Source organism: Mustela putorius, unplaced genomic scaffold (genome assembly GCF_011764305.1).
Source record: "Mustela putorius furo isolate JIRA1106 unplaced genomic scaffold, ASM1176430v1.1 tig00003834_pilon_pilon_pilon, whole genome shotgun sequence".
Taxonomy (NCBI): domain Eukaryota; kingdom Metazoa; phylum Chordata; class Mammalia; order Carnivora; family Mustelidae; genus Mustela; species Mustela putorius.
In genome coordinates, this window is record NW_025421987.1 from 96,417,445 (window position 1) to 96,433,580 (window position 16,136).

At 37.4% G+C, this 16,136-nt stretch overlaps 1 protein-coding gene across 4 annotated transcripts in view; it reads left to right on the forward strand.

Annotated features, from left to right (window-relative positions):
* The window catches only part of TFRC (transferrin receptor), a 28,536-nt gene that overhangs the window by 3,732 nt on the left and 8,668 nt on the right, over positions 1-16,136 (forward strand). For 2 of the 4 annotated variants that reach the window (XM_004745360.3, XM_045088052.1), the window contains exons 2-13: positions 3,216-3,274; positions 3,848-4,058; positions 5,078-5,291; positions 6,651-6,800; positions 6,979-7,084; positions 8,822-8,935; positions 9,612-9,710; positions 10,085-10,224; positions 11,632-11,789; positions 12,523-12,642; positions 14,372-14,457; positions 15,053-15,116. In XM_004745360.3, coding sequence (XP_004745417.1) covers positions 3,239-3,274; positions 3,848-4,058; positions 5,078-5,291; positions 6,651-6,800; positions 6,979-7,084; positions 8,822-8,935; positions 9,612-9,710; positions 10,085-10,224; positions 11,632-11,789; positions 12,523-12,642; positions 14,372-14,457; positions 15,053-15,116 — 1,498 coding nt within the window. In that variant the 5' untranslated portion in view covers positions 3,216-3,238. Of the gene's footprint in view, positions 1-3,215; positions 3,275-3,847; positions 4,059-5,077; positions 5,292-6,650; positions 6,801-6,978; positions 7,085-8,821; positions 8,936-9,611; positions 9,711-10,084; positions 10,225-11,631; positions 11,790-12,522; positions 12,643-14,371; positions 14,458-15,052; positions 15,117-16,136 lie in introns of those variants that run through there. The other 2 variants (XM_004745361.3, NM_001310181.1) reach the window with 2 other exon arrangements.

The following is a 16,136-nucleotide window of genomic DNA, read 5'->3' on the forward strand; positions in this document are numbered from 1 at the left end:
AACGGGCTCTGTTTTACTTACCTTAATTTTCATTATTAATGTGAGAAACTGAATAGGTTTTCCAGTTATCTGAGAGCACTAAATATATACAAGGTGCTAATATGTATAAAAATCAAGGTGATGTTTGGTTTGTCTCTTGTTACAAATTATCAGCAGTGGTGATATCTTGAAATAAGCCGTATAAACGTTGTTTGGTGTTGAGATGCTGTCTTTGAACATAACTACCTGCTTATAGACAGTTATAACTGGTATGGAAAGTTTCTCCCATGCTTTTAGAGCACATAAATAAGAGTGATGTCAATTGGAAGAAAATTTATTAAGGGGCTCTCTTACATACAGAGCTTTACTGTGTGTGAGGTCATTTTGAAAGAATGATTCAAATTTGTTATATATAAAACTTAAGGAATAATTTATAGATATCTACAATTAATTGTATTCTTCATAGATGTGGGGTTAAATTACGAGATTAAAATGGGAATTGCCTAGGTCAGAGTTTTTCCTCCAACTTTATTTCTTTTATGTTATAATATTTTATGTCTCGGTATTGAAACAGAAATACTGTTTTTTTCAATAAAAATGTGTTTAGATTTTAATTATATAAAATAATTACATATTTTATTAATATCTTTGTTTATGCAGACTTGGAATCACTTAATCTCATCGTTTATTTAAATCCTTTACTTGGATCATTTATTTAAAAGTGTTGTTCCTTTAGTCTGAAAATTAATTTAAAACTAGAAACCTTGAGTGACTGGTTCAGAAGGATATTAAACTTGAAAGCTGCTCTTTCCTAGAAAAGGGTGATTAAAATTGGTTCAGGGTGGAGTCTTCTAGTTCTGGTTTTAGTGATTGGGTTTGTACCGTTCTGGTGCAGTGATAGTGATAAACTTTTTGTACCAGATAGGGCAAGAGACTGCTTCTTAGAAAACGATCTCATACTTCTTAGCTCTGGTCTTTAAGGTCTTTAAATTTTTGTTGTTGTCCATAGGTTTTGATAGGAGACTTTTCTGATGCCAGTTTATATAATGTCTTTTACAATCTTCATATATCTCACAGTTTGCTTTGTGGTATGTGGGTGTTAAATGTGCTTTAAGTGTAATTATAATATAGGAAAGGCCTTAAAATAGATAGTATGAATTAAGTGACCATTTTATTTATTTCAACATAATATTTTCAAACACCTAGTTGGAGTAAAACCAAATTAATTAGAAAATCCAGATTTCAGTTAATACCTGTACTGTAACTTAATATAGGATTCTCTTGGTTAAGGAGGTGTTTTTTACTCTTGAAGTGGCTGTCAGGGGGCATGGTTGGCTAAGTCAGTTGGTAGAGCATGTAACTCTTGACCCTCAGGGTGGGTGTAAGTTCAAGCCCCATGTTGGCTGTAGAGATTACTGGGGGGGAAAAAACTAAAAAAAAAACCTAAACTGGTTGTCATTGAATTATTTTAAAATTTATTTTAATTGATACACTGATGTATAGTGGACATACCATATATATTAGTTTTAGGCATACAATATAGTGATTCAAGGGTTAAGATTAATTTTTTAAATTTCTGGAGATGAGAACACAATTTTTATAACCCAGTAACCCATTGAACTTCAGTTTTAGATGATCAGTTTTCAGCCTTGAACAAGACACTTAACACCACAGATAATTGGCTTCTTTGTCTATACTGTGTTTTTCTTTTTTTGTTTATTCTTTTTCCATCAATGATCTGCTAGATAATGTGTAAGAACTGTTAATCTAATCAGAAGGATCAGGGTTTTGGTCATTTTTATTGCAAATGCTTTGTTATGGGTCTTTGTAGCATGACCATTCTTGGCTTAATTCTGCTTTAGTCCCCCCCCCCCCCCCGCCCAGGTGCTAGTCTGTTGCCTTTTGTATTTGTTCTTTTGACTACTAAATTCAGCTACTTAAATCTACTTAACATCTAACTGATTTTTCCCACACACTTTTTAAGATTTACTTATTTACTTTTGGTGGGGAGGTGAGGAGCAGAGGGAGAGGCAGAGAATCTCAAGCGGACTCTCTGCAGAGCGTAGTAGATCCTGCCATGGGGCTCAGTCACATGACCCTAAGATCATGACCTGAGCTGAAACCAGGAGTCAGGTGCTTTACCCACTGAGCCACCCAAGTGCCCCCCCCCACATTTTCTTTTTAAAGATTTTATTTATTTATTTGACAGAGACCACAAGCAGGCAGAGAGGCAGGCAGAGAGAGAGAGGGAAGCAGGCTCCCCGCTGAGCAGAGAACCCGACGCGGGACTTGATCCCAGGACCCTGAGACCACGACCTGAGCCAAAGGCAGCGGCCTAACCCACTGAGCCACCCAGGCACCCCCCCCCCCACATTTTTAAGTTTGAAAATTTTCAAGCTTACAGGAAAAATTGAACAGTATAGTATATATCCATGTACCCTTTACTCTGATTCACCAGTTGCTAATAGTTGCCACATTTGCTTTATTTCTTAACACTTTTTAAAACTGAACTGTTCCAGAGTCAATTGTACAAGTTATGATGTGTGGGGTATCTGGGTGGTTCAGATAGTTGAGCATCTGGCTTCGGCTCAGGCCAGGATCCCAGGGTCCTGGGATTGAGCTCTGGGTGGAGGTCCCTGCTCAGTGGGAAACCTGCTTCTCCCTCTCCCTCTACTGCTCTCTGCCTGCTTGTGTGCTTTTTCTCTCTATCAAATAAGTAAATAAAATCTTTAAAAAATAAAATAAAAATAGACATTATGATACTTCATTCTTAAGTTTATTTTTATTATTTTAGTAATTTTTACATCTAACATAGGTCTTGAACTCACAACCCTGAGATCAAGAGTTGCTTGCTCTTCCAACTGAGCCAGCCAGGCTCCCTAATACTTCATTCTTAAAATCTTCAGTATTAGTTTTCTAAAAACAAGGGCTTTCTCCTCCAAAAACAGAATACCATTATTGTACTCTCCAAATCTAACACTGATAACAGTATTGTTATCCAGTATATAGTCTGTATTTAGATTTATTTCTCCCAATGATATAGTATGTCACTTTCCCCACCCTCCCCACCTCAATTCAGGATCTAATCAAGGATTACACTAAATTTAGTTGTCCTATAAACTAAATGTCTTTGTTAAAGACCCTTTCTAGAAAGGTGATAATATATTTAAAAGTAAATTTGATGTATAATAATACGGTGGTATCTATCTCCCATTAATTTTCTGTTTTAATACTAGGCTTTTCTGTGTGGCAGCTCAGAATGATGGATCAAGCCAGATCAGCGTTCTCTAGCTTGGTAAGATATTTTAAGTTGTGTTTCTTTTACCAGTTTGTGAGAATATGAAGTATACAAGAATGACTCTTACCCAGTAATCATGAAGTCATATCCAAAGGTATCATAAAGTATTTGTTTATCTTGAAGTGGTGGTCTTGAGCACTAACTGTTCCCACAAAGGAAGGGTATATTCAGTCTTGAGTAGAGTGAACTTACTTGAAAATTCCTTTAAGAACTTTCAGGATATTTTTTGGGTGTGGTGCGAGGGGGACAGCCAAGTAGATAAGAGGAACTGAAGAAAGCACTGTATAACATGTATACCTATGTTAGACATACATAACAGACACCCCGAATGAAAAGGCTGAATGAGATAAAGGCCAGTGTGTGATCTAGCCCTCATCTGCCATGGACAGAACAGGGCATAGGGAAGAATGTTCCTTTGAAAGAGGAACTTCTTTTTCCTTAAGAATATATAGCAAGTCCCAATAATGGCCCAATAATAAGTATAGTACCTAACCAAACTTTTTGTAAATGTTCCTCTTCCCTTTCTTCTCTTTCATAATGCTTTTTTCCCCTCTTTCTTCAAATCTTCAGTTTGGTGGAGAACCATTGTCCTATACCCGGTTTAGTCTGGCACGGCAAGTAGATGGTGATAACAGTCATGTGGAGATGAAACTAGCTGCAGATGAAGAAGAAAATGTTGATAGTAACGTGAGGGGTAATCATGCCAGTGTCACAAAACCAAAAAGGTTGAATGGATTTATCTGCTATGGGACTATTGCTGTAGTCCTCTTTTTCTTGATTGGTAAGAGTTGCCATTCTAAACTTAAATGTTCCTTGTCACTGACTATAGGAAGTCTGTTAATTCAGCTAAGCAAACATATATTTTGTACCTTTTTATGTGCCATTATGCTAGGCACTAGGAATACAACGATGACTGAGACTGTAAGCCTGTTATTAGATTCAAGCTCAAATTGATTTGAGCCTTGTGTGGGGGGTTGCATTGAACTGTGCCAGTGTTATACTAGAAATACACACAGAATATTTGTAGCATACAAGCTTGCCCTAAGGATTTAAGGAAGGCTTCTGGGAAGAAAAGTTACCGATGTCTTAAAAAGGTAATTATTTAGGGACATGTGGCTGGCTCAGTAAAGCATGTGACTTGATTTTGGAGTGATAAGTTCAAGCCTTATGTTGGGTGTGGAGATTACTTAAATGAAAAAAAATCAAGAAGTAACTATTTAAAGTTCTTACACATTTGACTCTTGAACAACATGGGCTTGAACTGTGTAGGTACACTCACATGCAGATTTTTTTTCAATGAATATATTGGAAAAATTTTTTTTGGAGATTTGTGACAATTTGAAAGAATTTACCAACTGCATAGCCTAGAAATACTGAAAAAGTTAAAAAAAGATAGGTATTGTTGTAAGAATATATTGTATTCACGTATGTATGCATGTATGTAACATGTATATGTACAAAATACGTGTTAATTGATTATGTCATTATAAGGCTTCTGGGCAACAATATGCTATTAGTAATTAACGTTTTTTGGAGAGTCAAAAGTTATATGCAGATTTTTCACTGTGGGGGTTTACACCCTAAAACCACCCCCAACATTGTTCAAGAGTCAACTGAATGATTTATTAGATTGACTGGTTTAAAACATATAAAACTGAGATGTTATTATTTACTTTCAAACTGTTTGCTTAGAGTTTGAATAAACCTGTATTTTCAAGGCTTAGCTGAAAATATTAACAGTTCCTATAGGAATATATTATAAAGGAAATTCTGAGTTCAGCTGTGAAACTTTATCCGTAGGATTTATGATTGGCTACTTGGGCTATTGTAAGCGTGTGGAACCAAAAGCTGAATGTGAGAGACCATCAGGAACGGAGTCTCTGTCTCCAGAGGGAACAGAACCTTCAGAAACAGAAGAGTACTTCCCTGAAACACCTTCTCGCTTATTTTGGGCAGACCTCAAAGAAAAGTTGTTAGAGAGACTGCATAACACAGAGTTCCTCACCACCATGAGGTAAGCTGGAGCTACTTTTAATCTCAGTATTTAAACAAATACCAATTACTCAGAACAGTTCAACAAAACAAATGAGATAGTCTGGAGGAAAGCCTTAGAGTTAGGGCAGGCCTCCCCCTGTGTTCAGCTGGAGGAAAAGCAATTAGTAAGGAATTCAAACCCTCAGATGGGAAAAAGAACTTTTGTGAGGACACTCCCTTTTCCTTTAAAAAAAAATTCCTAGGTCTTTGATCTTTTTGTTATCTGGCTCTCTTTATAGTCACTTCCCTGTGTCAGACTCTCTTCTGCTTTGATTTTGCATCTTAACCCCTTATAAGTCTGTGCTTTGCTACTATCCACAAGGGTATCAGTAAGTAGCCTTTATTTTTGAGATCAGGACTAATTTGACTGCCTGACTTGATACAGAGACATATCATGTCTTTAGTACTCCTTGATTTCTTCTGGTTCTCATTAATCCATACCTTAAGAAGGGTCCTTAAGGTTCCTGTCCTTTGGATTTTAAGATCTTCCTTAGAAACTTATCTAACTCTGTGTAAAGGATATATTCATCCTTTACCTTTTAGCTGGCTTCCTACACTTTCAGAGATACAGTAATTCTCTTAATCTTAGGTTAGGAATCTTGGCATTTTTACTTCATCTAGTGAATACTTTAGTGTATACTATATACCAGGCCTTATAGATCAAATGAGAGTGTAGTTTACAAAAGAGAATCTATATGATATACATATATTGACAATGAGACATAGGAGACCAGAACAAGCAGTAGTTTTGCTTCAAAGTAGGTGAAGATTAAAGCTGTACCAACAGTAACACTATCTATCATTTTGCTTACAACAGATTTCTTGGAAATTACTCATTTCCCCTAAAGCTACCCTAAAGAGGAACCCCCTTAGGATGGAGCTCTTGAAGGACCACTTTACTTGGATAAAGAGGTTTTAACAAGCTGAAGACCTAAATACCTTCAGATATTTGGCCATTTTTTCCCCCCAAGTTTGCCTTTTAGTCAATCCAGAAATTTTGGGTCCCAGTTAATCTATTTAGCTATGACTAGTATTGAGTTATGCTTTTATTTTTATTTTATTTTATTTTTTTAAAGATTTTATTTATTTATTTGACAGAAAGATCACAAGTAGGCAGAGAGGGAGAAGGAAGCAGGCTCCCCGCCAAGCAGACAGCCTGTTTCGGGGCTCGATCCCAGGACCCTGAGATCATGACCTGAGCCAAAGGCAGAGGTTTAACCCACTGAGCCACCCAGGCGCCCTTGAGTTATGCTTTTAAAACAATTTGCTTGATATTTGAGTTCACTGTTTATTTTAAATTAAATTTCAGTTCATTTAACAGTGATGGTTTTTCCTCTAGGCAGCTGAATGAAAAGACGTATGTCCCTCGTGAGGCGGGATCTCAAAAAGATGAAAGCCTTGCTTTTTTCATTGAGAATCAATTCCGTGCATTTCTACTTAGCAAAATTTGGCGTGATGAACATTTTGTTAAGATTCAGGTCAAAAGCAGGTATGTGTTGAAAGATGGTAAACTGATTTTATGTAAGTAGCTATTTTCAGGTGTGCTAATATAGCAGAGACTTTAAAAATAAATAGTGCATGCCAAATACTAAATGTATTAAAACCATTTAATTTTTTTCCCCAAGGTTGTCCTTACCTTTAGTTTCACTTTAACTTAATCTTTTTAGCAGTGCTCAGAACTCGGTGACCATAGTGGGCATGGACAGTGGTGTGGTATACCTGGTAGAGAGTCCTGAGGGTTACGTGGCATACAGTAAGGCAGCGACCGTTACAGTAAGTAAGGCAAAACAGTACATGAAATTGTTTTTCCTCCTGAATAGCTCAGAAACTCATCGTTACTTTTGTAGGAATTTTGGTGTAAATTTACTTTTAAAATGTCCCTGATTGTGTAAGATACTGTTGTTCTCAACCCTCCTGTGCTACAGTGAAAGTAAAAGCCCAGGTTCTCAAATAGGACAGCAAGGGCCCTAAGTCATCCGCCTGCTCTTTTCCTCCTTCACTGTGCTCTGGCCACCCCAGCTTCCCTGGTGTTCCTCAAACTCTAAAACACAGGCATGCTTCCACCTCAAGGCCTTTATAAAACTTACTTTTCCTTCTGCCAGCCCCACGCTTCCCTTAAAAACCAACATGGCCTCTTCATTTTGTATAAGTCTCTTCTCCACTGTTACCTCTTTAGGGAAGTGTCTTCCTTAATTATCTTGGTAAAAATGGCCTTCCTTCAATCAGTTTCCCTTATCCTGCTTTATTTTTCTTCATGGAACTTAACACACCTGACGTTTGTTTCCACACTAGAATGTAAGCTACATGGAGAGCTAGAGGTTGGCTTTCTGTACTGCTTATGTCACAGAGCCCTGGCTGTGCCTCACATAGTGGTGTATGTTGAATGAATGTCGATAATCAAGATGCCGTGTGGGGATAGATAGAAGTAACCATTTTGCCTAGAGTCTGGTCTTAGCATGATTCTTTAATGCTTGATCATTTTTTAAATTTAGGCAAATATGGCCAAACTACTACAGAAATTAAAAAACAGATCTATCTAGGTTTTTCAGGTGAGAAAACATGTTTGTATGTCAAGGGTCTAGCTAGTGGGTGCCTTCCAAGCCAGATGAAGTCTTACCTGTGCTGTATCACTTTCCCTGGCTACCTACAAACTAGGGGTTGGAGATGGGTGCACATCTGGTAAAGAACATTGAGTTTGGGGTTACAGTCAGTTAAGCATCCAGCTCTTGGTTTCAGCTCAGGTCTTAATCTCAGACTGGTGAGATTGAGCCCCATGTGGGATTCCACACTGAGCATGGAGTCTGCTTGTCACTCTCTCTCCCCTCTCCCCCTCCTCCCTCATCCCCCTTCTCTCTCTCTCTCTCTCTCTCAAATTAATTAGAAAGAGAAGAGAACATTGAGGGTTTTATAGTTCATCCGCAGGCTGTCCCATATTTGGATATTTGGTTGTCATAGCTCTAATAGAATTTAGGAATATTATGAGACAGCCTTTATAGACATCTAAAAGTTGATCTATGCAAGTCACTTTATTATTGTAATAGTATTTAATAGTTTTCACACAGGTTTATTATCAGAACTTTCGGTTAAGATCCGTTCCTATGTATGTCCTTAATTATCTAGCATTCACTTGTTAGGAACTTTATGTAATTGGTGCTGCCAGGGCTAGCCTACAGTATTTATATTGGTTGTCTCTTTGTTTATCATATTCTGTTAGCTTTTCTCTTCCCCCAGATATTAGAAGCGATATAAAAGAGAGTAAATGTCAGTCAGTGCAAATTAAAGGCAGCGTGCAATGATACAAGATGTGAATATAGGGGACCAGAAGTCTTGATTCACTCCTGATAACTGTGACCAGTTCAACTAGAAATCTCTTACATCCTTTCTAGGCTTGGACATCCTTTTTTGTCTCTTGTTTTCTCTCTTGGGTTTCATCTGTAAAACCATCCTGTCTTAGACTCAGGGTTGTTCTAGTTACCCTAATGCTCGTTAACTCTGATGTCTTTATTCTAGGGTAGACTGGTCCATGCTAATTTTGGCACAAAAAAAGACTTTGAAAATTTAAACTCTCGTGTGAATGGATCCTTAGTGATCGTTAGAGCAGGGAAAATCACTTTTGCTGAAAAGGTGAGTTAAAGTTCTTGAATACATTGATATACTGTTTTTCATTTAAATAGTATTGATTTTTTTTACATTCTGAAAACTGTCAGTCTTAAACTCATACCTAATAATTTTTTAAAGTGTTCAACAAATTAAATAAGTTGTAATTCTCTAAACTGTAGGACATTTGTAAAACTATGGCATAGCTACACTTGGAGTATTCTGCAGTCATTGTCTTTCAGTGAAAAAGAAGTAATCAGAAGGGATTAAGTGAAGGGAGTTTAAATTTAAAATAACAATATTCTGTTATATAGGATTGTTAAATTAAGGTGCTCTATTACATTCTGTATAAATGAGCTTTATGTATATAGAGAATTCAGTTATAACTATGTTTTATGAAAAGGAAAATTAAAAGTCAAAACTCCGTAAGAGCCTAGAATGGAACATAGCAAAAGATAGTGGTTGTTTTGGATGGGTTTTTATTATTTGTCTTTGAAACTCCTTGATTAAAAAAAAAAGAAAGAAACTCCTTGATGAGTTAGTTAAGGCAAGAATTTTGTCTCAGTGTATAAGCTCTTTGAAACATTGGGGAGTTCTGGTGCTGTCCTCTATAACCCTTTGTCTTAGCATAAAGCCCAATAAATATCTTCTGATTTTGTGTGATTACCTCTTCATTTTCTGATCTTTATATGTTTGCCTTTAGGTTGCAAATGCTCAAAGCTTCAATGCAATTGGTGTCTTGATATACATGGACCAGTCTAGATTTCCCATTATTAATGCAGACACTCCAGTCTTTGGCCATGTGAGTTTTTTCTTAAGTAAATGAGTTTTTGGGTTCTACAAATTGTTGCTGGGTTCTGTCTGCATTAGTAGAAGTACAACATGCTTTCCTTAAATGCTCTTTTTTTCTGCGAGAGTCTAGCACTAACAAGATGGATGTGACTTTTGAGATCTAGTTACTATTGCTAATGGAACCTTCTCAACAGTGACTTGAATTGGGAATTCGACACATGCCATGTAAGGACAAGAGTCACATGTTGTAGGCCACTCAGACCATTAGGCTTTGGGGCATTAAACAAAATTTAAGCTTTACCCTCATACTAAATCTGAATCTTCTAGGGATTTCTTGAACAAATGCCTGACCTGACAGAGCGCATTATTCTTTTATTTTACCAGGCTCACTTGGGAACAGGTGACCCATACACACCTGGATTCCCTTCTTTCAATCACACTCAGTTTCCACCATCCCAGTCGTCAGGATTGCCCAGCATTCCTGTCCAAACAATTTCCAGAGCTGCTGCAGATAAGTTGTTTGAGTAAGTTCTTATTGGAAAGCTCTCTGAAAACCGGTTTTATAAATAAAAAGGCATAATAATCATTTTAATTTGATAACATTTAAAATAATTGGCTATAATTTTCCCTATTTGGCATATTGTGGGGTAGATAGCTGTTAACTTGTAGACAAACGTGAATTTTTTCCTCCATAAAGTGATCTTAATACTTTGACATTGGATTTATAAACTCAGCCAGTCCTTGTTCAGTGTACCCAGTGAATTCCTTGCATACTATTGCTGGCCTGCCTTCTGCTTGAGGACTTCCTGAGGTAAAGCACTTTGCTGACTGTGGCAACCCATTCAATTATTGGAGTAGATCTGTAAAATTGTTGTTGAGCTGAAACCTTATTCCCTGTAACATGCATTACTTCTAGATTTTCTTCTTAGCTACAGAACAATTCCAGTTTTCTAGTCGGTAGATTGATTATCTTCAGTTCTCATGACAGTTTCTAGATGCTTTACAGTCATAAGTAGTTCTGGATATCCTCCCTAATGTAGTAGTATACCTCATTAATAATAGAATCCAGTCTGATTAGAGTACTTGTCATTAATTTTTAATCTTGAGCTGGACATATTTCCCACCTGGTATTGGCATAGGATGTAGATCTAGTCTCAGACACTTAATGTAAGCATTTATTTGCTGTGTGACGTAAAACTAGTTACTCTAACCCCACTGATCATGTTTCTCTGACTTAGATAGTTGAAGTATATTCCTACTTAACAGGGTGATTGGTTTCAAATGAAGAGCATCTACATGTAAGGGTACCTGTATAATATTATGTGACTACTAACAATGCTATCTGTGAGGCATTTTTAATAGGCGATTTTTATCGTTCTTATCACCACTTAAAAGTCTTCCCTAACCTATCAAGCCAGCTCCCTATCTTATCCTTGTGTAGTGGGGGGTAATAATGTTTTGACATACTTCTATAAGTAGAGCATTGTTTGGATAGCATGAGGATTCAATAGGGGAAGATTCCTATCAGCAGCATGAAATATTCTTTTATAACTAAGATTAGAATGTATACTGGTTAGTAGAGAGAGTGAGGAAACATGGGAATCTATTAATGGACTTGTATGTAAGAACTTCATTCTGAGTCCATCTTGGTATCTACTTAAAATGTAAGTTACAACTGTCTCTGGCAGAAAGGCATGGGTCAGATGAGAATAGATAGAGAAAATTTTAAACATTGGTTAAATTGGAGGTAACTGATTTTCAAATGATTGCCTACAGGTCAGAGTAAGACAAAAGTGGTTGGCCACCAAGGAGCGAATTTAATATGTTTTCTTCTTATGTCCTCTTAGCCTAGACTTTCCCTGGCAGTAAGGAAGACTGATTTTGAAAGCCTGCGGGAAGCAACAGTAACTCTGATGTCTGTTTTCTTCCAGAAATATGGAAGGAGACTGTCCTTCTGCCTGGGAAACAGACTCCTCGTGCAGGCTGGAGACTTCCCAGAACAGGAACGTGAAGCTCACTGTGAATAATGTGCTGAAAGAGATAAGAATTTTTAACGTTTTTGGAGTTATTAAAGGTTTTGAAGAACCTGGTAAAGACCCTTGTTTTTGTTTTGTTTGTGTTTTCCTAGTTCTTCAGAATGTGGACAGAAGAGGCAATGCAGGAAGGCTGGCTTTGGCTTGATTTTGTAGAGTGCTAACTCCTCTCTGTCCTAAAGTTGTTTATTTAAGGTGACAGTTTTATTGGGAGATAATAAGACCCTAGGAAACTAACTTGTCAAAACTGAACATTATGACTAGAAAATCTCTTTTAAGTTAATGAATAGATCAGCCATAAGCACATTTCTTCTTGAAGGGGACAGATAATAAACATGTTGCAGGCTATCAGTCTCTGTGGCAACTACTTAATTCAAACAACATTGCAGCATGAAAACAGCCCCCACACAGGCTATGATTTACTACTGACCCCTTGAATAGACCATCTAGTTAAGTGAAATCTAATAGTCCTATCATTTAGTAAGGAAAGCCTTTGGTTGCTTATTAAAAAGTTAGTGGGCACTAATAGGTGGCTGATGAGTAAACTTAATTGGTAATGTGAAAAGAGGAGCAATACTAATAAAGAAAAAGATTAGTATTGTCACGTGAACTTTTTTTTTTTGTCACGTGAACTTTTAATTTCCAGAGTCCTAAGTCAGAGATGAAATAGCTTACCCTTAGAGCATATATTGCATTTTTACCCTTTTGACTAACATGATTATTTTAGAGTTCAATATTAGAAAACAGTTTAAAAGTTGATTGTATAATTTATCTTTTTTCTTTTTTAAGATCGCTATGTTGTAATAGGGGCTCAGAGGGATGCTTGGGGTCCTGGAGCTGCGAAGTCTAGTGTGGGAACAACTCTCCTATTGGAGCTTGCCCAGATATTTTCTGATATGGTCTTAAAAGGTAAGAGTACAAATTTTGAGAACTCGAATATCTATGTGCTATATATATTTCTAAATATTTTATGCATTCTCACTTTTGCCTATATTATTATGGTTCCACTTCTGCCAGACTCTTGAGTTCTTACGTGCAAAGCAGGATTGGCTTTTATTGGATCTGCCTTTGACTTTGAAACAGCTTTCCATGCAGTGTCGTCATTGCACTGGGAATTAATTCTTTTGAGACACAAAAAAAATGTATTGGACGCCAATTGTTAGTTTGACATATTCAGAATGATACGGCAAATCTAGCATGGTCCCTAAGGAATCTATTTTAAAGGAAGCAGTGGTATATAGTATATCTCTGTACTGATTTTCTGTAATTTTGTTACAAAATTTTAGGGGCGCCTGGATTGCTTAGTTGGTTAAGCCTCTGCTTTCGGCTCAGGTCATGATCTCAGCATCCTGGGATGGAGCCCCACATAGGGCTCTTTGCTCAGCAGAGAGCCGGCTTCCCCCTCTCTCTCTGCCTGCCTCTCTGCCTACTTGTGATCTCCCTGTCTGTCAAATAAAATAATAAAATAAAATTACAATATGTAGGGGTGCCTGGGTGTCTCAGTCATCAGCGTCTGCCTTTGGCTCATGTCATGATCCCACCGTCCTGGGATTGAGCCCCGCATTGGGCTCCCTGCTCAGTGGGAAGCCTGCTGCTTCTTCCTCTCCCACTCCCCTTGCCTGTGTTCCCTTTCTTGCTGTGTCTCTTTCTGTCAAATGAAATCTTTTATTTTTTTTTTAAGATTTTATTTATTTATTTGACAGATCATAAGTAGAGAGGGAGGCAGAGAGAGAAAGGGGATGCAGGCTCCCCACCAAGCAGAGAGCCCAATGTCGGGCTCGATCCCAGGACCCTGAGATCATGACCTAAGCCGAAGGCAGAGGCTTTGACCCACTGAGCCCCCCAGGTTCTCCCAAATAAATAAAATCTTTAAAAAAGTTGTAATATGTAATTTTTTATTATACTTAGAATACTAGATATGTTCCTATATGTTTATAATATGTAAATACTTTCAAGCCTTTCTCCCTTGGTACTTGCTGCCATTTCTCTGCACACACCCCCACACAAACAAACGCCCATTACCTTCTTGAATCTTTGGGTCATAGGGTAAGTTGCAATGCTTACCTTTTATGCAGAAGCACATAATACAGAAAAATACATACATAAGGAAAGGGGAGGAATGGAGGGCAGCAACACATAGCCCAAAAGAGCTGTCATTAATGTAATTTCTCTGAAAACTGTGTAACTTAAATGTGTGAATTTTTCTATTTCACACTTTACTTTACAAACCACTGTTTGTTAAGTTTGTTACTTTACTGTTTGTAAAGTAACCCAGTGTTTTAAGTGACTGACCTCCATGCAGATTGTTTTCAGAGAAGGTACACATTATAGCTACACCATAATCTCAAGTAGTCTTTCGTCCAGAAGTTAGGGGTTCAAAGAATAGAATTGGAAAAAAGTGACTTCCTGTAAAAACTGGTCCCTGCCATGTATTTGAAATCTTGCCAATGATCTCCTACCCTGTTCCTTGTAGATTAATTTTAAAAAATTATTTTTATTTTTTTCCTTGACTTGGGGCCTCAAAAGAGAAATATTTATTAATCTGCTATCTTGAATTAGAAATTTCTGGTTTCATCTTAGGTCAGTTGCCTACCTATAACCTGTCCCAAGATAAAACTAACTTTTTGTTATCTTTTAGATGGCTTTAGACCCAGCAGAAGCATTGTCTTTGCCAGCTGGAGTGCTGGAGACTTTGGAGCAATTGGTGCCACTGAATGGCTAGAGGTATTACTGAACATCACCCATAACTCAGAATGGGCAGCTGAACTCGTTGGGCTTAATTTGTCCTCCAGAAACCATGCTTTTTATTTTTAGATTTGATTACAGTTGATCCTGAACAACACAAGATTTGAGCTGTGCAGTCCCACATATATGTGGCTTTTAAAAAAAAATAAATACAATGTATTTATAAATACAATATATGTAGATATAGATAAGTACATCCTCTAAGTGTTTTCTCTTATGATTTTCTTAGCATTTTCTTTTCTCTAGCGTACTTGATTGTAAGAACACAATATATGATGCATAGAACCTACAAAATACGTGTTAATCAACTGTTTATGTAAAAGCTTCCCGTAGCTTTAAGTTATGTAGTTCAGTTTTGGGGGGGGGGGAGTCAAAAATTATAGGTGGGTTTTCAGTTGTGTGGAAGGGGGTCAGTGCCCCAACCCACACTTTAGGGGAGTCAACTGTATATCATTTTTGCCTTTGTATTTTTAGTCTCAAAAGACTAAATTTAAAAAGGTGTCCCTAATAATAGCTGCTCCATGTGACAGATTAATATGTGTTAGTACATTTAGTATTTTTCCTTCTCTTCTAGGGATACCTTTCCTCTTTGCATTTAAAGGCTTTCACTTACATTAATCTAGATAAAGCTGTTCTTGGTAAGTATCCTTTTTATTAGCTATTTATGAATTTAGATAAACTTGTAAAACAAAAGAAAGTCTTTCACAGCAACATTTATTATTTTTTACAATTTACATCATTCCCTAATCCAAGACTGACTGCAGCTTTCTCTTAGTAATCCATTAAATTATAGAAGGGGTACAGATTGCCTTTTTCAGTGCAATGGTTCCCAGTGTGGCCCTCAATTAGCAGCATTAGGATCACCTGGGAACTGTTAGCAATATAAAATTTTAGACCTTTTGAGTCTGAAACTGAAGCATAAGTCCAGCATACTTTGTTTTTTAAAGATTTTTTAATTTATTTATTTGATAGAGATTACAAGTAGTCAAGAGAGGCAGGCAGAGAGAGAGAGGAAGGGAAGCAAGCTCCCTGCTGAGCAAAGAGCCCAATGTGGGGCTCGATCCCAGGACCCTTGAGATCATGATCTGAGCCGAAGGCAGAGGCTTTAACTCACTGAGCCACCCAGGCACCCCGGGCATACTTTGTTTTAACAAGCACTCCGGGTGATTCTGATGCACTAAAGTCTGAGAACCATGAGTCGACTATTTTTTAGACCAAAAGGAACTAAACCGTACCGTATAGAATGGTATTTCTAGAGACTAATTCACATCGAGCTAGATGGTAGCATCACGAATAGAAATACCAGATAATCAGGGCACTGGGGTGGCTCAGTTGATCAAGCAAGTGCTTATATTCAGGAGTTCTGCCTTCGGTTCTGGAGTCCCAGGATCAAGTCCCACATCAGGCCCTCTGCTCATCAGGGAGCTGGCTTCTCCCTCCCCCTCGCCCCTTTCATGCTCGCTTGCTCGCTCTCTCTCAAATTAATAAAATCTTAAAAAAAAAAAAGAAATACCAGATGATCAAATTCTAAAAGGGTTTGAGTGTTGTTAAAAGTGCAGATAATAGCCGTGGATGAATTGAATAGTAAAGTATCTCCTTGGAAAGAGGAAGGAGTTAAAATTGAACTAAATTTTTAATTAGATTCATCATTATTGCTG